Source organism: Xiphias gladius, chromosome 1 (genome assembly GCF_016859285.1).
Source record: "Xiphias gladius isolate SHS-SW01 ecotype Sanya breed wild chromosome 1, ASM1685928v1, whole genome shotgun sequence".
Lineage (NCBI taxonomy): Eukaryota > Metazoa > Chordata > Actinopteri > Istiophoriformes > Xiphiidae > Xiphias > Xiphias gladius.
The window spans coordinates 31,571,473-31,597,300 of record NC_053400.1 but is presented as its reverse complement, the minus strand read 5'-3'; the positions used below and the strand labels follow the sequence as shown (position 1 = coordinate 31,597,300).

The window sequence follows — 25,828 nt, the reverse complement described above, 5'->3', positions numbered from 1 at the left end:
TTTTTTTTTTTTTTTAACTTGTGACTCAACCGACAGCCGATTCGTGTTTGTCACTTCTGGAAATGAGCCACTTATCGACAATAAAAACAACAAACATCAGCAGGCAGAACTCTAAATTCTATTAAACGTTTATTCATCTCATTAATTGGTCTTTACAACAAACATATTTCCTCATTATTTAATGTTCATGTTAGACACACACACATAAACACAGAGAAAGACACAGTTAACAGTTCTGACATAACAATGGTCTTAAGATAGAATAAAAAAATATTATTTTCAGTTGGAAACAGCTGTTCACCTCAACACACACATTATACCTCTTGTTTACATTGAATTTTCAAAGCACGAGAACATTAAAACTTTCCAAAGCAATTTGATTTTTGGCATCTATCCGCTCTGCCAAGTTCACGGGGTGAAATATGAGAATCGGTTTTTCCTAAGCAAGCAGCGCCACCCTCAGGGCAGCAATGTAATCACAGACACAACGGGGCCACGGTGCCGAAGGTAGAGCCAGGCTTCAGCTCAGTGCAGGAATAATATCTGAGACTATTCTGGTCAAAGGAGGTTTTCACATGAAGAAACAGGTCGAAAATCTTGCATACCCCCCCGAGTTGACGCTCTTCTTACAGCTTCACACGACAAAGCCACGGTGGGAAGTTAAAATACCGCCACGTGTGACTTGTCAAAACCTCAGATTTCACTTTTTCTTAATTGTTTCCACGACAATAAATGAAATGGAATGAATGAAAACTGGGGGGGGGGGCTTGTAGAGAACCAGCTTCAGAGTACTGGAGATCGACTCCCCAGTCAAGTGTAAGAGTCGCCTCGAAGAGCGTCTCTCGGCTGATCACGTGACCGATCACATGTACGATCAGAGAGGGAACAGACAAAATCACTGATATCGATCGATCCTCCATCTGCTCTACTGCACAAAAAAAACCATCCTTACCGGTTTTTCACTGGGATTCTATTCTGCAAGATGCATCAATAAATATAATAATCAATCCTAATATACTTATGATGTCTACATATGTCAATAGGGATGAAATAAAAGGAACTGGTCTAAAATGGATCAGTTTGATAAGTATGGGCCCCGATCTTTCTTCGTGCTAAAGGCACGAGGGGACCAAGGCAGCTGCGATGGAAGTCGGTGGCTCGGGCCCGCAACGGTCCAGATCGCAGGTTACCCAGCGGGCCCCCTCCCCCGTCGGCTCGTCCCGACGCCGTCACCGCTCCTCCGCCAGCAGCGATCTGAAGGTCTTCAGCTCCCGGACGCTCGTGGAAATCCTGTGGGGACGTTTGAGGATCGGTTATCGCCGGACGCGTCTCAATGCGTCACACAAAGAAAAACGGAAACGGGACTTTGGGCTTCAGCGCGTTCCCGCCGCCGCGGACTCCGGTTCGTTTCTGAGGATGCGGTACAAACACTCGGGGTTTTTTTTTTTCTCATCGTATCCTATAAAAAGCGACGGCACCGTTTTCTGTTCTCATCAGATGAGAACAAAATCGCCGCCACACCTGTTCAGCAAAGCTGGGACTCGGATCGCACCGTCCGCGGTCTCTCACGCATACAGTGACGGAAAACATCTGGTTTCTCTTCAAAATAAAAAATAAAAAAAGTGTGAATTTCCCATGAGACGGGCTTGGACTTGCAGCTGTGCCTCTGCGAGTACGGCAACTCGGGGGGGGGTCCTCTCTCAACTACATTAAGAGACATTTGCCACTGATGAGGCTTTGATGGAAACTTGTTTCTAAAAAGGAGAAGAAAGAGCTGAGCCACGACAAAACGCGGGGGGGTCTAACGAAACTCTGCCTCCCAGCGAGCAATAACCTCGGCGATGAGGAGGCGGGTGAAATGGACATTAGTCCGGAGACCGTGCTCCATGGAAATGAACGATTTCCAACGGGGAAGCAGACAAAAGGAGTCGAAGGCCTCCGGGCTGAGATTGTTAAAGCCGAAAGTGGATGCGACGACGGGAACAATTACACCCCAGCCCCGATCCATGCTGGAGTCCGGCCAGGAGGTTTTCCTAATATATCATATAAGAAAACAAACCTTTTCATGTCAGAGTCTAAGAAAGTAACAGGTTGAAATGTTTGAGTTGAAAAAGCCACAATTCTGTTTGAGCGAGTTTGAAGCCATTTTTCCTTCTCTTTCACTGTTTGATTGACGGTTTTTGTTTTTTAATGAAATGATTTTGGTTCAGTTTAAGTTAAGGAACAGCTCAAGGTTTGTTTCTGTAAACTAGCCTGCTGGAATCCACACAGTCCACGGTTTTCACGGATTTCACGGTAATTACCCGTGAAATCGAGACGTGTCCACGTAGGTGAAGGTTTTTACCTGTGCCACTTCAAAAAAAATGACTTAACATGACATATGGCATAAAACTAAACGTAATAAGCAACCGTGAGAGATATTCATTCTCAGGTTGCAAAAAGCGCTCCAGACCGGGCAAACGATCGCGTCTGCAGCTAAATCCCACGAAGCGGCAAAGCCCTTTATTTTGGCAGGAAATCGTCATAGGGTGGCGACAGACTCTCACCTTCCGAAGGCGTTGAGCAGAGAGACGATCTCCTGCCGGCTGAGCCGGAAAGCGGGTCGCCGGTCGCCTGCAGCGGGCAGAGCCTCGATCTGCCGCCCCGAGAACAAAATCTTCAGCGCCGTGCCCAGTCCCTGGGTCTGGAGACAGCGGAGAGAGGGAAAGAGGTCAGAACAGAGAGCCAGCGCACCCGGCAACACACACACACACACACACACACACACACACACACAGTACAGTTTTCTTGCCGGGTCAGTCTCAGTGTCAATCAGCCTCTGCCTTTCTCTCAACCTCTGCTTGTTTATTCCCCAGAGCACATGAGCCTCCCTGAGTCTCTCTCTCTCTTTCTCCCCTCTTGTCTCCTCCCCGTCCTGTGGTTCCACGCAGGCTGCCGGACCGTCGGACCTCTCACCCTCTCCTGGCTGTCCTTGCCTCCTTCCGGATTTTGCGGATCCGGATCTTGCAGCTCGTCCCTCTCTCGCCTCCCGTACGTCTCTTTCCTTTTTCTCCCGTATGTGCCAACGTTGCGGTTGAGGTTTAACCCCCCCGTCCGGGTCCTCGCGGCGGGGAGGAGGGTCGTGTGGCTCAGGTCTGTTGGTGGCACCTGGAAGTTGCTCGACGTCCTCTGAGACCATATTCTCCAAATACTGTATCTTTACGATCAATAATGTTGTCATCCTGATGGTCCATGCTGCACTTCGATTAATTCTGTACACACAACATCTATTGCATGTCTTTTCACCCCCCCCTCCATGAAATGGTCTTTTTGGGAACTTTTCCTTGTCCGATTCGAGGGTCTAAGGACGGAGGCCGTCGTATGCCGTTCAGATCTTAAAGCCCCCCCCTTGTGACCAATTTGCCATTTGTGAGACTGGGCTGTATAAATAACCCTGACTGGGCCGCGCTTCGTCCGGAGCCGTTACCTCGCGCGACGGCGTCTCCCCGACTCACCTGCAGTTTCCCCCACATGCGACATTTGAAGCAGCCCACGCAGTCCATGATCCTGGAGATGTTGAGGAAGGCCAGTCTGATGTCCTCCTGATGCAAACACAGCAGAGGGAAAACATCACTCTGATGGCCGAAGGAAAAACCGTTTAGAACCGGTTCATAACAACACCGGAAGGGGCGAGGGCGGGCCGCACTTGGCCACTTTACCCCTTCCGTACCGAATTCACTCGTCGTGGTGACGATTCACCGCGATTTCGGGTAAAATTTTTGATAAAGTTTGCACAAAATCTGTGAACACACACAGAGGAACGAAATGAATGAGAAAACACCGAGGTGGAATTTAAGGAGAACCTTATTCTGCTAAAAACGAGCTTCACCAAAAACACAACACGTCCACAACAAGTCCTGATATCTGTCGCCAACAATTCCTGTGCCTGAAGGGAAAACGAGGCTTTCTAATCGGCCGCCGACCTTCAGCTTGGCCGCCTCCTCTTCACCGCCAGCGAACAGGGAAGTCTCGTCGAAGTGCAGAGGGAAGGACCTGGAGTGAGCGGAGAGGGAGAGGAAGGTCACAGTGAGAAGAGCGGCCGTGCGGGGCGGATATGTTTTCATATCAGAAACAGAGAAACAGAATATTCAAAAAACGCTTCCCGAGGAATCCAGCTGTTTTAAATAGTCAGGTTTTAGTGTGATGTGCTTTGTTTTGTTATTTGTGATCACACACACATGCATATTTATTGAAAATTCAGGATATTTGGTCTAAATAGGTAAAATCGACTTGACGTCTCTTTAATAAACTCCTACTGTTCATCAAAATAATAAAAAACCCACAAAAAGAGCAGTAAACATTCATTCACGTCTATGAACAGCAAACTGCTGTGTTTATATGGATAGAACACATATTGACCGTACACTGGTGACATCAACAGAATGACTTTTGGAGGGAGACCTCTCAAACAAAAAGGGTCAACTCTTCTACCCGGAGCTCCCGAAACCCCTAAAAACAGCCGCGGTGTGGCGTCACCATCAGGCCTCAGACTGACCTGGCCAGCTGCAGGATCTCCAGCAGCAGCCCCTTGTGTCTCTGGTCCTCCTCGGGCCTGCCGGTGTACAGGTGGAAGGACGGCCGCTGGAAGAAGGGCAGGGCTTTGGCCAGCGCCCGCAGCTCTATCAGGTAGAGGAAGTAGAGGTTGCGGAGCCTCTTGGGCCCCTCGCCAGCCGTCAGCTCCGAGTCGAAGCGCTGCCTGAACTCCGAGACGTTATGACCCCACTTCTTCTGAAACCAGCTGTCTGGAGATCAGGGAAGGGTTGACAGAGAGGGGGGGGGTTTGAGAACTGGAACCAAAAGACCACAACTGTACCACGACTGATTATATCTGTACTAAATGAAGACGGGACAGCTCCGATAGAGGCAACACACTTATTCACTGTCTTTCTGAGCAAGACAGGAGACAGTCGGTATCAGTCTCATGTCTGTGTGTGTAAAAGGATCAGTTCACAGTTTTTCAAATCTCTCTCAAAACACTAGTCAGGTGCCAGTAGGAACATTATAAACAGTTTTTTGCTGGAGGTTTTATACGCACATTAATGCTGAATTTCGCATGTGAGCCAATATGGCTCCGGTGATTTTGTTTTTCCATTATTTTCCAAACTTTTTTTTTTGAAGACTAGTTTATTTTTAAAGGATTTAACTACACATATCCGGTCTTTTTCGGTCTGGATGCGGAGTTATTTTTAGCGGAAGGGCCACATCCCCCGCCCTGTGAAAGTTGCCTTTAAGCTATCTCTATAACTCTGTATTGTTAAAGCACAAACTTTACTTAAGATCATTTCTAGTTTCCTGATACCTTCTCTGTGCTTAACTATCTTATTTTTGACTGGTGCTCGAAACTAGTGTCATTTCAGGAGAATATTAACTATTAATAAAATTATGAAATCCAATTACTTCTTAACCAAGACGAACATAGTTGGCTGCGCCTTTTTTCAGGCCTGAGTAGTGTCCGCAGGTATTCCTTTCAGGCTGCATGCAGCCCCGACAATGGGTCTGTGACAGAAACCACACTTGCAGTATTTCTGACCGGTCAAGGACCTACTTGTGTGATGTATTTGCTAAGTGCCCAAGTGCCTGTTATGACCGAGCTCACCGGGACACGTTTAGCTAATGCGGACGTCCCCAGATGTGTTGTTTGGTTTAATTTCCAATTAGTTAATTAAATGCAGCAGGATCACTACAGTATTACAGTTACAGTCAGATGACAGTGAAAAACAAAATACACACTGAGCTGCTGAAGGAGCAAAACAATTAATAAAGCAACTAAATCCCAGTTCTACTGTACACAAACTTATTTTTGGTCTACGGAACTTTTTTGGGGAATTTTTCAAAATTATTGATAAACTATTGAACTATCTGTGGAGGTTCTGCCATAGTTGAGGGATGTTTGGATAAAAACAGTAATATTCGTGCTGAATCCAGAGCTTCAGCACCACAGCTTCTTCATATCTGTTGGTTACTGTCCAGACTGAAATTGAATTGTTGGACACACGTAGCTCTGAATAGTGCTCCGAAGCCGTGTGAGTGTGCATCGGGTGTGCGTTGGTGTTTTTGACTGCGCACTTAGGTGCTTTACTGGGACAGATCCAACCTTCACTAGCAACTGTGTGTTGCCTGAGAGTCGTAACCCAGGGAAGAATATACAGAAAGCAGGCACTGCACCAATCCCTGCTTCTTGTTGCTCTGAGCGCATGGTAATAACTGAAGGAGACGCAGATGATCAAATCAACATTTTCATCAACTCAGGTCTTCAAGAAGAAAATCAACCTGAAGCAATAAAAGTGAGCGGGACACGGCTCCTTCCATCCCCGGTGGGGAATTTCCTAACTTGATTTTAAGCTTTTTTTTATAAGCAAATTCAAACTCTCACATCCAGTTAAAAAAAAAAAAAGAAGGATGAAGGAGAATAAACGCCTGAATGAGTCAGTGAGGGTTTTTGCAGGTGTCTGTGTCTCACCCTCCAGGAGGTATCTGGCGCTCAGGTGTATGTTGATGCTGGCGTGGAGGCCTGAGATGAGGCGGAAGAAAGCTCTCTTCTCCACACACTGACCTGAGAGAGAGAACGACACAGACAAAAAAAAACATAACCAACTTGACAGCACTCCACCACAGCATCTCTCTCTGTCAACCATCTTCCGGTGGAACGTCAGCTCACCTTCCAGCCAGCTGTAGAAGGTCTTCGCTGTAAACAGACCCAAAGCTGTGGTCAGACACGCAGGAAAAAACGGACAGTCCAAATGAAGTGAGCCACGGTGCAATGTCGAGGAAACGCCTCTTACCTTCATCTCCGGAGCTGCTGTGGAAGGAGTTGGGAACTGGTGGTAGCTTGACAGTATATGGTCTATGAGGGGGAAAATAAAAGGAGAAGATTTTAGGAGAGATGAACCAGCACAATCATTAAACACCCACCCACTAGCATTCAACTACTGAATATAAAATTGTATCGTCTGCATACAAGTGTATTTTAAATGCCTTGCAGATGCACATATATTCTTAATATATTTTGTCTTATCTAAGACACAAAAAGTCAAACTCCAAAGATAATGTCGTCCACTAATCTGAGCACCAATTGTTTTTATACTGTGGTTTGTCTGGGTGTTTACTTGAAGCAGTTCTCCTCGTAGATGCTGTTCCAGATCTGCCCGACCTCACGTCCTCTGTAGCCCGTGAAGCGCTCCGGGTTCAGCAGCAGGTCGACATACTGGGAGTCTGGTGACTTCTCGTCTGGGGAACAGAAACACTTTAGTCAGCTGTACGTCACTCATTATGGCGTCTTTCTGTCAGCCTAGTTGGATCTGAACCAAAGAAAACAAAAGTGAAAGGTGTGAAGGCTGTGAACCAGGAGACACGTGTGTCGCGTTCTAAAGATCCACCAAAGTTGGATGGTAACGGAGGGTGAAAGTAAAAGTTGGATGGTAAAATTTACTTATATATCAGGGAAATGGCAAAGTGTGATGAAGAGGTAGAAATCAAAATATGTAAAATTCATTCATTCATTTGCTCAACCGATGCACTGAACAGTACCATCGACCACGCAGAAGCGTTCTGCCTCGTCATCGTGTTTGGTCCAGTCGAGCAGAGCCTCCCTGGTCTCGTGACTGGAAAAGAAAACAGAGCATTGTGTGGATCCAGTTTCTCAACCTCACTGTACACGTCCAGAGGATTCTGGACGGCATCAGCTCTTTGACTATAAACCGTTAAATATTTCATTTTACTTGCCAGCACTGCTGGGAGAAACATGTTTCAGAGGGCAGACCTCCGCCAAGGCCATTGTCAAAACTACATGCACCAGACTTCAAGAGAAAAAAATTCAAATTCATAGTTAATGATCTGGATCTGCCGCAAATTTTAATGGGTTCTACCAATGGGCCAATCCCTCCACCAAGTTTGGTGCAAATTGGTTCAGTACTTTTTGCATAATCCTGCTGACAAACAGACAGACTTGGGCGAAAACACAGCCTCCTTGACGGACGTAATAAAATATGACAAGTTATAAACACAAGGTACATTCCATAAAATCACAAAAGATCTGCAGGCGGAGCCCAATCAACCTTCATACGCGACTAAAGGTTGGCAATGATGAATTTCTTAACATATGTTTTCGAAAAGAAAAAAAAAAAACAACATCTGGAGATAAGTTATAAAATCAGTGGGAAGTGAATTCCAGATTAGAAATTGTGAAGGCCAAAGCTGACGACTGCTTCTGGTATCATAATATACCGAAATAATCATCAAAGACAGAAGGCAGAGTGCTAAAAAAAATTAAGTAACGATAAATAAACTCAACACCTGGAGTTTATTAACCTTTTAAAATGCACCGTCCTGCCTGTGGGACACTTCGGCCTTGGCAGCTCTACCGTAGGCGTGTTCTGGTCTGTGCCGGACTCAGTCTTCACACAGCCCTAACAAACTACGCATTGTTTGAAAGCACCAAGTCTCCTGATTTGATCTGTGCAAAGCCTTTTAGGTTCCCCACATCACTGCAACAGCTGCTGACGCAGAACTGGTTCGCACTCGTCGCTATGACCCCAAAGTGCGATCCAGACAAAAGGTCCCGCTACAGGCCTGATGTTCCCTCTTTGATTCCAAAACAACATAGGCGAGGCACAAAAAAACTTACATTTCTACCTATGTTTGTGTCTCTGTAACTGTGGTTCAGTATTACTAACACTCATTCTGACTTTTTGGTTGTAAAATTGAAAGGGTTACCTGTTAAACAAGACCAGGGTTATGATTGTAACTGAAGGGGGCTGAAGAACAGTAACCCTTTTTATTTTTGGTAAATAATTTGTGCACATCTTTATTTGGAATTTAACAGTGGGGATGGCAGATTCTGTTCGGTCCCCGCATCCTGAACGAAATAAGAAAGTTAGGAAATCTTTTCTGTAGCCGATGAATATTCGAACAGTTTTGTAGGGTGTGTGCTCGACCAGGCTACGGTGTCAATAATCCCCATGGTTTTCTTAGATTTCATTGTATTAATATGTGATTTCCAGTCCAATCCATTATCTATAATCACTCCCGGGAGTCATGCTGACGTGGTTCTCTCCAAAAGCACGCGGTCGACATAAGCGTTTATCGATCTGCTCTCTCGGCTTGGTCCGGTCCGAAACGAACTGAGCCTTTTTGTCGACCGCACCGCGTCCAAACCCAGCGACCTCACACCGAGCCCGGCGGACGGGACCCACCTTAGAGAGGCGTCCACGGCGCCGAGATGCTGCGCCTTCTCGCACTCGTCCAGCTGCTCGTTTGCTTCTGCTGAATACTGAGTGCGCGCGCACACACACACACACACACACACACACAGACACACACACTAATGGATTAAAATTTCATCACATTTGTTCAAGTGCCATAATCATGGCCAGGTTCGCTCTTTTTTTTTTAAAAATCTTTTCTGCGTGTTTTTCTTTTTCACTCACCTTGTTGTGGGAGGGCGAACTGATCCCCTCTGGCACCTCGTTCTGTGAGCAGACAGTGTTTTGAGTCAGTCTGGCGTGAACAAAGGCGACTGGTTCCTTTTGCATCCAGGTGGACCGGACGCGGAACGACACAAAGAGCACTCGCACAGCGGAGTCGCCGCTCCCGCTCAGTTTACCGGCGACGCGTCGAGCGACTGCCGCCGGTCTTCCTTGGGGCAGACGAGGGAATAAGGGGGTGCGCACGGCTCAGAGAGCTCAGAGAAACCCTCTTTAATTTGTTTCTCCTTCATATCTGACCCCCCCCCAGGGTCACATAGAGACCACGACCACCCTTAAACATTGAATGTATTTGATTATAGAAACAGTTGGTCTAAGTTGCGGATGTTTGCTGCGCTTTGCGACTCCCGTGGCCCACAGGTGCACCCCCCCCCCCTCGCCGCCTGGAGAAAGCGCGTGGACCGAGAGGGAGCCGCGGCGCGTGCGTGCGCTCTTTGTGCCGCGCCGACTGAATTAGAGGAAAATTGGGAACTCACGGGAGAGCAGGGCGTCACGGCACAGTCCCTCCGACCACAGCGACTGCTGACCGGCCAGAATGGACACGGCTTATTCAGGTTCACCTGCGGAGGGTCGAGGCCCCAAACACACGTCCTTCAGCAACGGATCGGTTAATCTCTGTGTATATTTCTGTGTGTGTGTGTGTGTGTGTGTGTGTGTGTGTGCGTGTGTGTGTGTCCCCTCACCTTGTAGAACCTGAAATAGTCAGACTCCAGGAGAGTTTGAAGTTTGGGGAAAAGCTGGTCGTTGTTGAAGCCATCGATCGTCTCCACATCACAAGCGCAGTCGTCCAGGTCACCTGTGACCTGCGTCAGGTGGGAAGAAAAGGAGAAACCTCTGTTATCCTCTGCTGGTTTTTTTTTTTTGGGGGGGGGGGACTTCCCCCTCTGACTTGTCCCTCGTCAAACGGAGGGCTGCCTATTCTTGCACGGGAGGGGGACTTCATGCTAGATGCGGTAAATGGTTTCCCTCCACCTCGGTGGGTTTTACCGAATCATCAGTCCGACCTGGCCTGTAACATCACACCACTTCCAACGAATTCCATAGATATTGATTCACTCCGTTGCTTCTGTGTCTGTCCTCATCAGGACACATTTGAATTCTTCTGTATTATCTGTTTTTCTGGAAGGTTTATGAGGGTTATTTCCATTTTGGATATGAGACTTTGACCCCTATTTTAACTTGATTAAGGAAAAAAACAAACAAACACTTATTCTGGAAAATCAGTGTAAGTCTGTTCCCAGTTTTCCATCGCACCCTGTGGGTATTGACACATACGGTCTTGTCTCATTTTAAGGGTCTTTTTTGACTGGCCGTTGCAGTCTCCTGGCTCTAGTTTCACGTTGTGCGTTTGATGCTTGACAGAGGTCTACGACCCCAAACTCTGCATCTTCGGTGCGTGTAATGTTGACAGTGCAGCTGCAACAATTAGTCGATTAGTCGATCGACAACTATTTTGATGATCAATTCATCTTTTCAGTCTTCTTTCCAGGCTCCAGATTCTCAAATTTTTCTGTCAGTCTGGTCAAAACAAGGAATTAAAGGTTGTCATTTTGTGGCCTGGGAGATGTACACGTATTACACACACACACACACACACACAGTGACTCACTTCCTTAGTATTGCACCCTCATAACGTTAGGAGACTAATGATGATAGACTTATAAAAAAAAATGGCGACAAGTGAAGCAACAGGGGCCAAGATATCCTGACCATTATTCCCTCGTATGAGTCACGATGTCATGTATTTATTAGGCCCTCCCTTCCTGCTAAACACCCTCATCATTCAAGCTCCGTTCACACACTGAGTTTCTCTCACACTCTCTCTCAAAAAAAAAAATGACTCAGTCATATACATGTTTTTTTTTTCAAACCAGGGTCTGATGATATCAGCTTCACCTCAGACTCCAGGAAAGTCCCGGGAGTCCCACAGACGACATTAGACCGCTGTTTGCAGAGCCGGAGACGCACCAGTCCTCCCACTGACGCCCGGTCCAACATTAGTAAAGTACGGTAGAAATGACTAGAGGCCTAAGAACGAGCGTGGCACTCCTGATTATTCTACTGTTTTGGTTTTCACGACTTCAGTCCCCCCCCCCCCCAATTCACTCTCATCAGCTTCGTTCCCAGCACCAAGCAGCCGTTCGTCCCTTTAGGGTTTGCTTCGGTTTGTGGCTTCTGATGGAACCCACAAACCCACTTCCTGCCCGGCGACGACACGGCCGGAGACCTGCTGGATGAGAACCTGCGGGGAGGGGGGGCGCACTGGGCCTGCCGGACGTTCAGTGGCCAGGAACGGGACTCCGGATGGATGCCGCCGCGCGTCCGTCACTGACGGGCGTGGGAATAATCGACGGCTTTGCCGAGACCGTGGCGTCCAGCGGTGAGTTTGCGGCCACCGGGTCAAGCGGCCCCGTAGTGCCGACGCGGGGGCCGTGTTTGGTTTGACACGTGGATTTGTTGAGGATGAGCGGAGAGAAACGAGCTGAGTTCCATCGTCACGTGGCTCCAGCTGGTTTCGTTGTTCCGCTGTTTGCCGTCGTTCGCGCCTGTCACCTGTTGTACACACCTGTTCGGTTTTGTTTGTTCTTTAAAAAACAAAAAACAAAAAAACCCCCCACCACGTATCGCTTATTTTGAACTGGTTTTAACTCACTTGAGCGCATGCGCGGCTCTAGAAGTTGGTTTAAGGATCGAGTGAAGCAAAAAGTATCATCTCGACGGAAACAATGGGCGGAAGATCCAACAAACAAAACAAAACAAAAGAAAACAAAAGAAAACAAAAGAAAACAGAGAGGACAGAGATCAGCTTTACACTGAGCGTCTCGCGCGCTGAGGGAGGGCGGCTCACCTGACAGAAACACCTGCCGTCCGCGGATCCGGACACCCGGAGGAGGAGCAGGAGGACCACCGCCGGCTTCATGACGACCTCTGCCGTTTACACGGGGCTGCGTTTGAACAATGCACCGCACGCACTTCGCACGTCCGTCCGCGGGACGCTTCAGCTCTTTAGTGCCGGGAGAGGCCGAAGGGGGAGGCGGCGATCGGATGTGAATTGACTTCCTCGTATTTCCTCATCTCCGATCCGCTACGTGCGATACGTGACAGCTCGCCCGGCGGCGTTAATCACCGCAACCCCGACCCTAACCCTCAGACTCGGGTTCTGGATCAGTCCTCACTGGTCCGGTCACTGGTATCGTATCTTTTTTGTTTTTTCAACCCAGGAATCTGCATTCTGGCTTTTTAATCGTTAAATCCCACCGAAACCTACAGCAGGTTCAAAATATAAACTGTATAACTGTAATAGACTTCAACAGAATGTATCAATGGAAGAATGATCCACAAATAAGTTTTTCATTTAATATTATATTTTTTTATTTATTTATGCAGTGAAACAATCAAATATGTTCCAGGCTGATAGATATATTATTTTTTTATGGCAGGATAATGTGAGTAATTTTATAAAAATGTTTAAAAAAGAAAAAAAAAAGGCCAAACTCAGTACATTTTCTCCCTGTTTTACGATATTCACGCCTGCTTGTGTTTCTGGGCCGCGAGCTCCTGTGATGCCGGAGGTCGGCCACACGGCGGAGCCGCGGGAGACTCGTCGATGCCCCCGGACAGTTAAAGGGACACACCGCTCAAATCAACTCAAGTCGCATTTCCCTCGTCTCGACGATTTTCTACATCGGTAATGACAGTAACGTTACCTGCCACCTGCCAGATAAGGCCCCAGTGCGACCAGTCAGTCATATAACAAACACATGAAATGCGTCCAGTTTAATCCAACGAGCATACGAGTCTGTAATGAAAGAATTTACACACAAAAAAAAGTTTTTAATTTTAATCTTTTTGTTTACATGCAACGTTTCTGAATGGGGGGGGGGGCGTCACTGAAAACCTGCTCTGGTGAAGGTCAAGAGACCAAGAGTTTGGCTCCATTTTGAAACATTTGCGTTGGGCCTCAGTGACCGGACCCTTCCCTTCTCCGTCTTTGAGCAGGGGCAGGGCCAGAGGGCCCCCCCCCCCCAAGAATCCGGTTGGCCACCCCTGGCGGTGATAGGGGGGAAGGTGATAATCAGAACCTCCGTATTAAGTGATTTGAAGACACCTCTGGGAAGTCAGTAAAACTGCAAAGTGACACAAAATGACCCCAAAGTGTCGCAGAACAACCGCAAGGAAACGCAAGAGTAACACAAACAGATGCACAATTTAACCCGTTTCCCAAACATGCCGTTTACTTTTATAATAAAGCGCAGAACTATAGCCTGTTAACAGAAAAATGCACTTATCACAGCGGTGAGAAGTAGCTAAGTACATTTACTCAAGATACTGTAATTAAGTATAACATTGAGGTACTTTCACTGTACTTGAATGGCTCCATCTTCTGCTATTCGACACTTCTGCTCCCCATACAAGTCAGAGACATTACTGTGTTTTGTACCTCTTACTCCACTACATTTATACGGTGACTTAAGTTAATTTGCAGATTCAGATTAATGATAAGAAATAGAAAGGGGGAAATAAATGACGATGTATTATTATGGGTAAAGATGAGACTTTGTTGGTTCCCAGGGGGGAAATTTTCAAGCCGGAGTAAGAAGTCATGAAAATCAGCTTCACCTTTACCATAATATACAATATTCTGAAATGCACCATTCTGCTCAATGGGTACTTTTACTTTTGTTACTTTAAGTTTATTTTGACGCTGACAGTTTTAGTTTCTTTTTACTTGAGTCAAATATTGAATGCAGGACTTTTACTCGCTACAGAGTATTTCTAAACTGTGCTTTTGCCACCTTTACCTAAGTAAAACATCTAAATACTTCTTCCGCCAGTGACGTATCAAAATAAAAAGCACACCGGCCTATGTGTGAGCAGCATTTAAGCCAGGTCCAGGCTGTTTTTACAAGCTTATTAACGATTCAAAATGACCAAACCTCACACGGCCATCTGAAGATGCACTAAGAAGTTCTACGGTACCCTCTGAAAATGCGTGGTATCGCATTTTCAGATATTCAGATATGTAAAAGCAGCCTTCTTACACCATAGAAATATTTCATTTCCACTATTAGGAATTAAATTTTGAAGTAAATCAGTTTTACTGGCAAACCTCCATAATGACACCTTCCAGGGTGCATTATTAAATGGTATACAATGGGATTATTATCACTGACTCATGGACATGTAAACAACATTTTAAAGTTGCTGGTGGAGGTAGAGATAAGTTTAGCTAATTTATATATTGTTGGGTGGTTTAAAGACCCCCCTTCACGCATGTTTTAAGACATACAAATATGGTGTTTGTTTTTTTTTACACAAAAACGTTCGATTATCTTGTTAAAATTAAAAAAAAAAAAAAAATGACATCTACTCCTTCTCCCCCTCACTGTGATGTCCAAAGTCTATGTAGGTCCATTCTAGGAGACGTTCCCGCGTCGCTTGCATGCCACGTGTAGGTTCCACATCGGACCACGACTGGCACCAAGCTCGCCGTGACGTCCCAGGTTCATCATCGCAACGTAAAATCAGACTTAAGGACGGAGAAAACTTTCCCTCCCCTCGGCAGATGAATGCGAAAGCAAACGGGCACATACATCAACATCCGAGTGAAGTGACGATGAGCAAAAAAAACCATGTTTTTTTTGAGCGGAGGGGGGCTTTAATCTTTCACAGTGCCTCATAATTTATAAGCCCACCGCATATTTTTTCAAGTAAAAAACCATATGAGGGGCTATGAGATCTGTATAATCGGCAGAGAACCCAATGACGTGGGGGGAAAAAAATGTAGTGGAGTAAAAAAAAGTAAAACGTTCCTCTCTGAAATGTAATGAGGCAGTGGTGGAAGAAGTACTGCAATCCTCTACTTCAGTAAAAGTACTAATACCACAATGTCAAAATGCCCGGTTACAAATGACAGCCCGACAGAGGTATTATCAGCTAAAGTTACTTCAAATATTACAAGTAAAAATACTTGTTCTGCATAAAAATCAGCCTGTGTGACTAATATAATATAGTGCACGTTAAATACTGAGGCATCAGTGTGTAAGCAGTTTTGTGGCTGCTTGAGACTGAGCCAGTTTAATTTACTTTATATACAGTTAATTAGCGTAGTCCACCCGGGTGCAGTATTTATCTCCTGACCCTCCAAAGGGTCAGGAGATAAATCTGAGGGGTCGTGAGGAAAAAACAAAGTCCTGCTACGTTCATTTTTTATTCATTTTTCCGACTTTGCTTTTTTTTTTTTTTTTTTAAATTTGAGCACGTGAGGAGTTTAGAGGGAAAAGTCCTCACATCTGAAACGTGACACGGAGCTAAAACAAATAGACACTGATTCATGGTAAAGGGTCACAAAAAAAAAACCCTCAAACAAACAAACAAACAAACAAACAAACAAACAAAACAAAAAACAAAAAGTCCTGCATTGAAAATCCTGCCTAAGAAAAACTACAGAAGTATTATCAGCAAAATGTGCCCGAGTTTCAAAAGTTAAAGCACTTGTTCTGCAGAAAAACTGCCCCCTGTGGCTGATTATATATTGTTTCACGCTGCACTCAGTCCAGCGGTTCCCAACTTAGGGGCGGGGCCCCTCCAAATGGTCACGAGATAAATCTGAGGGGTCGCGTGAGGATTAAAGGGGTAAGAGAGACGAAAAACAAAGTTTTGCTGAACAGATTTATATTAATATTTTGGAATATTCTCTAATCTTTTCTAATCATATAAATTAGTGGATACTTTTACCTTTATGAGGCCTCAAAGTTTTTTTTAAATATATGAGATTTCCCCTGTTTAGAGGGGAAATGTCTCATAGACGTCTCTGAAACGTTTTTATCATCATTATAATTATTATTATTAGTATACAAAGATTGTGTCTTGGTGTTTGCTCCACAAATGCAACTTTAAAGAATGAGAATAAAAATGGGGCAGAAGTAAGGTAATGATAAATAATGAAATATGAAATATAACAAAAAGTAAATAAACATTTTTTCACGGGTAATTGTAGTAGTTGTGAAATGGGATAAAAACGTTTGAAATGAAGTGTGGACTTAGAGCGCTACGGAGAAAAAAGTGACGCGTATGAATTACACGAAAGTGACAAGTGCACCAGGAAGATGTGACCTGTGCAAACGACAGCTACGGTAAATAACATAAGAGTGGAGGCGGAATGTGATCGACAGGACAGTTCAGCTGTTTGAGAGATCGACTGACTATAGCTATCAGGGAAAATGTAGTGGAGGTACGCGTGTATAATACGCACGTGCAAAATGTAGTGAAGGGGAAGTATACAGTGGCATAACATGGAAATACTAGAGTAGAGTACAAGTAACTCACCGTGATACTTGGTGCTGTGCTGAAGTAAATGTCCGGAGTCTCGTTGCAGAACTGCAGAGGAGCAGAAAATAGAGTCCAGTTAAAGTGTCTCACCTGTAAAGTGAACTTTCCACCTCTGTGTAACACAGAACAATGTGTTTAGATATTCAGCTTCATCCCTCCCCCCCGCCTCTCCCTCTCCCTCCCTCTCTCTCTCTCTCTCTCTCTCTTGCTCTACCTCTCTCGCTCTCTCTCTCTCCCTCCCTCTCTCTCCCTGCCCCCCTTCTCCCTCCCTCCCTCTCTCGCTCTCTCCCCCTGCCTCTCCCTCCTTCCTTTCCCTCCCTCCCTCTCTCACTCCCTCTCTCTCTCTCTCCCTCTGCCTCCCTCTCGCTCTCTCTCCCTGCCCACCTCTCCCCTGCCTCTCCCTCCCTCTCTCCCTCCCTCCTCTCTCTCACTCTCTCTCCCTGCCCCCCCCCTCTCCCCCTGCCTCTCCCTCTCTCTCCCTCCCTCCCTCCCCTCTCTCCCTCTCTCCCTCTCTCCCTCCCTCTCTCTCTCCCCTCCCCCTCTCTCTCTCCCCTGCCTCTCCTCTCTCCCTCTCTCTCTCTCTCCCTCCTTCCTTCTCCCTCTCTCCCTCCCTCCCTCCCTCTCTCTCTCTCTCTCTCTCTCTACCTCTCTCTCCCTGCCTCTCCCTCTCTCTCTCTCTCTCTCCCTCCCTCCCTCTCTCTCTCCCTCCCTCCCTCTCTCTCTCCTCTCTCTCCCTGCCCCCCCTCTCTCGCCCTGACTCTCCCTCTCTCGCTCTCTCTCTCTCTCCCCCTCCTTCCTTCTCCCTCTCTCCCTCCCTCTCTCTCTCTCTCCCCCTGCCTCTCTCTCCCTCCCTCTCTCGCTCTCTCCCTGCCCCCCCTCTCCCCCTGCCTCTCTCTCTCTCTCTCTCCCCCTGCCTCTCCCTCCCTCCCTCCCTCTGCCTCTCCCTCCCCTCCCTCCCTCCCTCCCTCCCTCTCTCCCTCTCTCTCCCTCTCTCTCTCCCCTGCCTCTCTCTCCCTCCCTCTCCCTCTCTCCCCTCTCTCTCTCTCTCCCTGCCCCCCTCTCCCCTGCCTCTCCTCCCTCCCTCTCCCTCCCTCCCTCTCTCGCTCCCCTCTCTCGCTCTCTCTCCCTCCTTCCCTCTCTCTCCCTCCCTCCCTCCCTGCCCCCCCCCTCCCTCTCTCTCTCTCTCCCTCCCCCTCTCTCTCTCTCTCTCCCTCCCCGCCCCCCCATCTCTCTGCCTCTCTCTCTCTCTCTCTATTTTGGTGCTTCCTCGCGCTGCCAAGCCCCTGACGTAATGCTCCGCTGTTAATGATTAGCATGTGGAAACGAGCAGCGCGAGCCTCTTTACGTCAAGGCGGCCGATAGGCGACCGGAAAAGGACTGGCCCTGCCTTCAAAATAATAGCGCTGGCATTTGTCAAACGGTTGGTGGGAGGTCGTACACGACGATAAACACCGAAAAACACGATGAAATGAGGTTCCCAGAATCATTTTGTTTTGGTAAAACCATGAAAAATTTGATGCTGCTATGCTTCTCCTCCACTACAATTCAGAGGCAAATATTGTACATAGTTACTCTGCAAATTCAGATTAATAATGCAAAAGTAGAAACAACTAATAAATGATGTTGTGTTGTGTTAGATCCTAATGAGACTTTAATTATCCACCAGGTGGAATTTGCAAGCCTTCCACAGTCAACAAAGTCATGAATTTTATCTCACCCATAACCAGCTGCAACACATTAGGTTATGATGAACACATCCTGTTAACGCATTAATTATTATAATCAAAACATTTTGGTTTGTTACCTCTTACAAATGACAACAACAACAACAATAATAATAATAATTGTAATAGCATTTGTGTAGTAAAACTTTCTTCTTCTTCTCTCTGACCTCTTTAATAAACTAGGACCACCAGATTAATCTTGTGAACATTTTTGAGGGGGAGGCCATTGGACCTGGGACTGGACTAAACTACCAAACTGTGGACATTATTAAGAAGTAAAACTACTCGGAACAACCTACCTGCCAAGAACCTTGAAGAAAACTGTGTCTCGGTGTACCGAGGAGCACTGGTGCTTCTTTAAAGGCAAAAGGGGGTCACAGCAAATACTATTGGATTTAGTTTTTCTCTGTTTACTGCACTTTGTATGACGTTAACTGATGAAATGAAACCTATTCACGGCATTATCTTTGAAAGAAGCCTCAATTGTATAAACTCGCCACAGACCAAATATATCGTGCTGTACGTTGACACTGGTCGTAAAAGCCGCTCAGCTGAAAAAAACAGTATTTGGGCTCGTTTGTTAGTCTGCGAGCGTTTTTGCTCGGCGTCGCGCTTTATTCTGAAAGCGGAAAGCGGAAGCTGCCAAGCGTGTTCCGTGTGGGTTGACCGCGTCTTTTAGACCGGAGCACCGTCTCCCGGGGAGAGACAGAGGAAAAGTTAGTCAAGATGGCAAATCCCTCAGACCCGGAGTGAAGGGGCACCGCTCCCCAAAAAAAGCTGAGCCTGTCGCCCGTCCCGAGACAAACCCAGCGATGCAAACTGCGCCAGGAGGTAAGAGCCACCCGGCCCGGCACTTGTAACCGTCTCTCCGACAATTCAAATATTCAAACCGAAGTTTCTGAAGCTTTTTGCCGTTGTGTTGTCCACTCCGCTTGAGCATTTTATCCGAGGAAAAAAAAAAAAAAAGGGGGCTAGCGAAACCTTGCTGTATATCAGAACCAGCCTTGAAACTGAAATTACACCATTTTACCACTTAGCAAACGCTTTTTCATTTGGGATAATGGCAGCCGCTGTTGGAAATTCGTAGCCGTTAACGTTAGTTGTAATCGTAACTTTGCAGACTCCCTACGGTTAATGTCACAGTTGTTTCACGGTTCTTGATATGGAAAAGAGACGGAGATACAGGTACGGTTGTATTTATTCGTTTTATATTTTCACAAACCGCCTCACACACACGCACACACACACACACACACACACACAAATCGCCAACGGTCATTCCCGGTGTGCTGATGAAGCAAAGTGACAGTTTTAGACAGCGGCTAACGCTCAGCCCTGAAACCTTGAGCCTGCCCCTGGCTTTTTGCTCTCCGGTGGTTCTTCGTTCAAAACTCGCCGCCGGAGCCCCGTCCGCGGGTTAAAATACAGCTTTATAAGGCGATCCTGTCATTAAAATAACGGAGGGGAGGTCGCTGCTAACGTCTCCGAAGCACACAGCCCTGCCAACGAGCCGCCGTCGGCGACCCGGCTTCCTTTCTTTGGAAAATTCCGGGATGCAGCGCCAGTAGTACCGACAGCTGTATTTTTAGGAATGGGTGGATACCAAAAACGAAAAAATTATTTATTTTTGTCTCGGCGGTGAATGCCACAAGCCTATGCGCATAGGAGACGGCGAGGAGGCGACCTATAAATGCAGTTATTGAAGGCTGGTCTCCTCAAAGCGGCTCTATTGCAGCAACGCAAAGTCTGCAGTGCTGAAGCAACAGGGACACCGTGCTGTCGCATCTCTACCGAGGCTGTCTTCTCTCAAGTGCACTGCAAAACTCATTGCACATGTATGAAACAGAGGGAGAGACATGTAGGAAGAGCCACAGAGAGTATTGTCTGTTAAATGTCTTTTTTTTTTCTTTTTCTTCCCCCCCTCCTCTAACATCTAACATCCTCCTGCAGGCGTACGAGGGATTCCCTGAAGAAAAATGCCAGTGAGGCTGAAGCTGATGTGACACAGCGTGTGCTGGAAGAAAGCTGACTCATCAAATATCAATCCCTCTGGGAGCCACTAAGCAGCCTAGAGCAGCTCACACCCCCACCATCAACTCAGACTGGGGAAAGAAACCCCTCCAGCAGGAATATATCCAACACCGGCTGTGGGCAAAACAAATTTTGGCACCACAAAGCCTAACCGAGACTGCTGTCTTGCTGTCCAAGCTGATAATGACAAAGCTAAGAATGACCATACAGCGTTTCAGCTGAACTTCACCCAGTGACTGACTGACCCCCCAGAGACGTCAACAACCAGCTGATACGACCAACTTCCTTCTCTATCAGTTTTACCCATACCATCAGTGTAAAGTTCGGGGGGGGGCCCTCTGAGTCGCTCCCCACACCTCTCAGCCCAGCGCGGCACCACCACAGTCAGTCTGCCTTTAGCCCGCCTCGCAGACCATGATGTTTCGCGATCAGGTGGGCGTGCTAGCCAGCTGGTTCAAGGGGTGGAACGAGTGCGAACAGACGGTGGCTCTGCTTTCCCTGCTGAAGAGGGTGAGCCGGACCCAGGCCCGCTTCCTGCAGCTCTGTCTGGAGCACTCCCTTGCCGAGTGCATCGAACTGCAGGTCCTGGAGGGAGAGGCCAACAACCCAGGTAGGACAGCCAGCTGCTCAGACACAGTCAACTGTTACATCATCTGTTAAAACATGATGAAGATGCATTTATAATCATTGACAAACCAGACTTATTAATTAGTATCTCAGACTGCATTTTTTCTCCTACTACAACCTCATTCTGTTTTTATTATGAGGACAGTGAACTATGAAATGATACAGTTACACTTCATGTTGCAAATGAACACTATATTTGTATCTCTAGGATTAATTTCATCATATTTGCCACTGCTTAGAATTGGCAGCAGTTGTTACAGAAGAAAGACACACTAGTCAAATTCCCAATTGTTACTACTTTTTTTTCTATTTTGCCCTCTCATTTAAAAATTCATAGGAATTTTTTTAAGTTTTCAAGGGCATTTTTCCCCAAAGGCGCTGTTGTCTCTGATCCTGGAACAAACACACAGGAAAACATACAAGCATAGGCTCCAAGCAAGCATTAGAAGACATTTCCTGTCCAAGACATTCCTGCATCAAGAGTAATAAATAGCTGAATCGCTGATGGTATGAAACCATGCAAATTAATGCGCTGCATTGTAGCCAGTCAGTAAATGATTGTGAAAGGAGGTTGGGGTTTTGTATAGTGTTAACTTAGCTGGGACTGTGGCTGGCTGGAGATGCCAGTCAGTCAGTGTGTCAGCCTATAGTGCAGTAGCGCTCCCTGAGTTGGTATCGCGCCAAGGCACCCAAGGGGGGCTCTGGCTGGGTTTTGTTGCATCAGACTGCAGTGTGGCCATGGAAACAAAAACCCTGGCAACTGACTGGGTTCATAAAAAATAGAGTAAAGTGCTGCTGCTGCTGCTGCTGCTGCTGCTGCTGCGGCGAAGAAAAAGAAGAAGAAGAAGCAGCAGCGTCTGTGCGTACCTATGGCAACAACTGCATGCAGTAACACATATGCTGGCTAACACGGTGCTAACAGAGGCAGCACACATTACAGGAGTGACATAATGGCCCTGCCCTGCAGTGACACTCAAAGATATTACATAGTTTCCACCAGGGTGTAAAGAGGGCAGTGGCTGCAGTTAATGTAGGCTGGTCTTTGTTATTTTTTAATATAAAGCTAGAGACATCAAAGCACACTATATGAAGTTTCCTTAGTCGAATCCTCCCAAAGTCAGGCTGGTTCATACTGTCAGAGATCAAAACAGATTGAAGACATGGAGAGGCGTTGGAGGGGGAATGTTTCAACAACAGGTCTTAATCTTTTTTTTTTTTTTTTTTTGTACTATTCAGAATTCAGTCCATCATGTGTGAGTCAAAGAGAAACTGTCTTGTGATCATTGTAGTGAAACTCAGTCATATTTACTCTTAAATTCTGTATGAGTCTTCATTTCCCAGCTAACAAGACCGATCTATGATGTAGGTGGGAATGAGACGGAATGGAAATACACCTGTGGGTGGAGTTTGGGTTGTTTGTCTAAAATAGGCTAATGAAAAGATCTGTGAGTTAAAGATTAATTTGACTTGTAGCTGTGATTGGTATTTGGTGATTTGCACAGTGTACATGTACACCTAACAGGTTGGATGGCTGTGGATATGGAGCTTTGTCATCAAGAGATCATGATTTTATGATGGACAGCAGTCAAATAGTGTGGAGAGGACAGTTAGACCTATAATCCACATCACATCATGTTGTCACAGTTGCCTTGATTGTGATCATACTTTAGTTTTAACACTAGCATTGTGGCTTTCCTAAATTTCCAAGTATTGCAGAGACTTCAAAGAAATATCCCCACATTAGCAGACATTTATGCAGCATGTTATTTTATTAGGCTTAAATAATGCCTGTGTTTTTTCTTTTTTTTTTTTTTTGTACTATTCAGAATTCAGTCCATCATGTGTGAGTCAAAGAGAAACTGTCTTGTGATCATTGTAGTGAAACTCAGTCATATTTACTCTTAAATTCTGTATGAGTCTTCATTTCCCAGCTAACAAGACCGATCTATGATGTAGGTGGGAATGAGACGGAATGGAAATACACCTGTGGGTGGAGTTTGGGTTGTTTGTCTAAAATAGGCTAATGAAAAGATCTGTGAGTTAAAGATTAATTTGACTTGTAGCTGTGATTGGTATTTGGTGATTTGCACAGTGTACATGTACACCTAACAGGTTGGATGGCTGTGGATATGGAGCTTTGTCATCAAGAGATCATGATTTTATGATGGACAGCAGTCAAATAGTGTGGAGAGGACAGTTAGACCTATAATCCACATCACATCATGTTGTCACAGTTGCCTTGATTGTGATCATACTTTAGCTTTAACACTAGCATTGTGGCTTTCCTAAATTTCCAAGTATTGCAGAGACTTCAAAGAAATATCCCCACATTAGCAGACATTTATGCAGCATGTTATGTTATTAGGCTTAAATAATGCCTGTGTTTTTTCTTTTTTTTTCTTTTTGCTGTGCACTTAGCACATTCTGTGACCTAATTTTATTTCAAATGATGAACTAAATGCCTTTTCATAATTGCAAGTTGTTAACTTATTATACGTACCTTTTTTTTCTTTAATATAAATCATGTTTGCTGAAGCTAGATTAATCCCCGGAACAAAAAGACTTATTTTTCTTTTTCTTCTCCAAGTTGATTCAGTGTCGTTTTTGAGTCTAGTTCAGTATTAGGACTTGTGTTATTTTTTACTTTGTATAGTCAAGAATGTCTCCTCAACTGAAGCAGTAGGAAGGATTTCACCAAACATAATGACCTAAGAAAAAATAAATCATTGAGACATTCACTGCCCAGGCTTTGTGCCTCTGGACAAACCGATGACAGTCTGAACTCTTGTGTCATCAGATCAGGGATTTACAGTGTGAGGTTATTATGTGGTTTGTAATCACTGATTACATTTACATGACTTTTAGAATTAAAAATGCACCACAGAACTACAAAGTGTCAACTTAGTTGACACTTTGTAGTTCTTCTTTATTGGTGTAGTTTCTGTAATAACTAAATCACATGATAATGGTAAAACCCTTTTTCTGTTCAGAAAAGACATTTCGGTATGCAGATGTGTTCTTTTTTGACACATGCATTGAAGTGCCTTCAGAACTGGACACTAATTCAGAGCACTGCAGAATATCTGTGTGCATATTTTCCTATTTTCAACAAGTGTGGCTGTTTTTATTTCAGCACATCGGCTCCGAATATTCTGTACAACAACCTCTGTCCCACTGGAATCAGGCTGGAGGAGATTTTAATGAGCTTCTACCTTCTACACCTCCAGACTGAATTTTGGGCCACGCCCTTCAGTTTTCTCCCACCTGTGTCAGCTTATGGTTGCTTCCTGTTTGCTGATTCAGCTAAATAAGATGTAATCAGTGGGCCTGTTTCAGAACTGCAGACTTAATGTCAGGACACATGCTGCTGAAAAGAGAGAGATTGAGAAGGTTGTCTGGTTATGTGATCCCTCTGGTATGTTGTGGTAGCGTGTTTGAGTGCTTATGTGCTAGGGTAAGGCTGATGTATTGGTTTGGTGTTTTACTGGGCCAATACTGGTGTTATATTGATTATGATTTTTTTGTTTATACTGCAGATGCTTTGTTAGTTTTGCTTGACACATTTCTGAAAAGCCCACTGTTCAGTTGTTTTGTAAATCTTCATTAAAATTCCATGATGCATCCCAGAAGCTGCGCAATATATGGTTATTGGCTCACTGTGAATGTAATAGCCAGTCATGGTTAACAATAGTAAAGAACATTGTACATTCAGTTGATTTGAAATATTTGCTGCACATAACAAGAAAAACAAAAAAAACAATCGTAACTCATACATTGAAATGTTGGTTGAATTGTCAGGAATTTATTGCAGTTAATTCCAAACTTCTCAATTGTACCTCAACTTTGCACTATCCTACCCTGTGACACAACCTGCCAGATGGAATACTTTATAAGTGAAAGGAAGCTGGTATCCACAACATTTTTGCAAATGTTTACATATAAGGAGCTGGGTAAAAGAAAAAAATGATTAAACAATTCCCCATAATAACAAATAGCCCCATGGCACTACAGAGTATGGCATCTCCAAAAAAAATATAGTTTCAAAAATGTATCACTCTTGTCATAACGATTTAACCACCCAAAGGAATTGTGAAGAACATCTTATTAAGAGCTATACAGTAGAACAATTAAAACTTACAGTCCATTCTTAAAAACCAATGCACTGGTTAATCCAGCTGAATGTCTTACACCATACCTATTACTCTCCTTCTAAATTACACAAATCATACCTCATAGTATCTTTTAAATGTCCAAGATGCAACAAAGAGGATGCAGCTCTGATTCATATGTCATGAGGATGTGGGCAATTGAAGAGTTGTTGGATATTAGTACATCGACAGCTCAGTAACGCACTACATAGAGACATTAAACTTGATCCAAGTGTGGCTCTTTTGGGGAGTTGTAATATGTTATTTGGTAGTGTCTTGGATCTATTTCAGGGTAACACGGTCTTACTTACAATGACAGCAGCTAAGAAATGTGTTTTGCTATAATGGAAAACTTGACACTTCGCCCACGCAACAACAATGGTGGAATGAGCTGTTATATTAATTACCGCAGATAAGATTATGTACTGTGTGAAGGGAAAGGTGG

At 45.4% G+C, this 25,828-nt stretch overlaps 2 protein-coding genes across 4 annotated transcripts in view; one reads left to right on the top strand and one right to left on the bottom strand.

Annotated features, from left to right (window-relative positions):
- Positions 1-132: 132 nt before the first annotated feature.
- Positions 133-12,678, bottom strand: ero1a (endoplasmic reticulum oxidoreductase 1 alpha). Its single transcript, XM_040131323.1, has 15 exons — positions 12,370-12,678; positions 10,205-10,324; positions 9,998-10,081; positions 9,465-9,506; positions 9,231-9,307; positions 7,567-7,640; positions 7,146-7,266; positions 6,822-6,883; positions 6,698-6,724; positions 6,500-6,592; positions 4,535-4,781; positions 3,963-4,032; positions 3,495-3,581; positions 2,547-2,683; positions 133-1,290 (listed from the first exon to the last, which is right to left on the bottom strand). Exons 1-15 carry the CDS (start codon positions 12,439-12,441, stop codon positions 1,230-1,232), a joined length of 1,374 nt encoding a protein of 457 aa, XP_039987257.1. The 5' UTR covers positions 12,442-12,678; the 3' UTR covers positions 133-1,229.
- A 6,607-nt stretch (positions 12,679-19,285) lies between these two features.
- Positions 19,286-25,828, top strand: part of samd4a (sterile alpha motif domain containing 4A) — a 62,542-nt gene continuing 55,999 nt past the window's right edge. For all 3 annotated transcript variants that reach the window (XR_005707768.1, XM_040130948.1, XM_040130936.1), the window contains exons 1-2: positions 19,286-19,408; positions 20,528-21,218. Coding sequence is in view for 2 of the 3 variants with exons in the window: in XM_040130948.1 (XP_039986882.1) it covers positions 21,023-21,218 (196 nt within the window). In the remaining variant the exon portion in view is untranslated. The remainder of the gene's footprint in view (positions 19,409-20,527; positions 21,219-25,828) is intronic.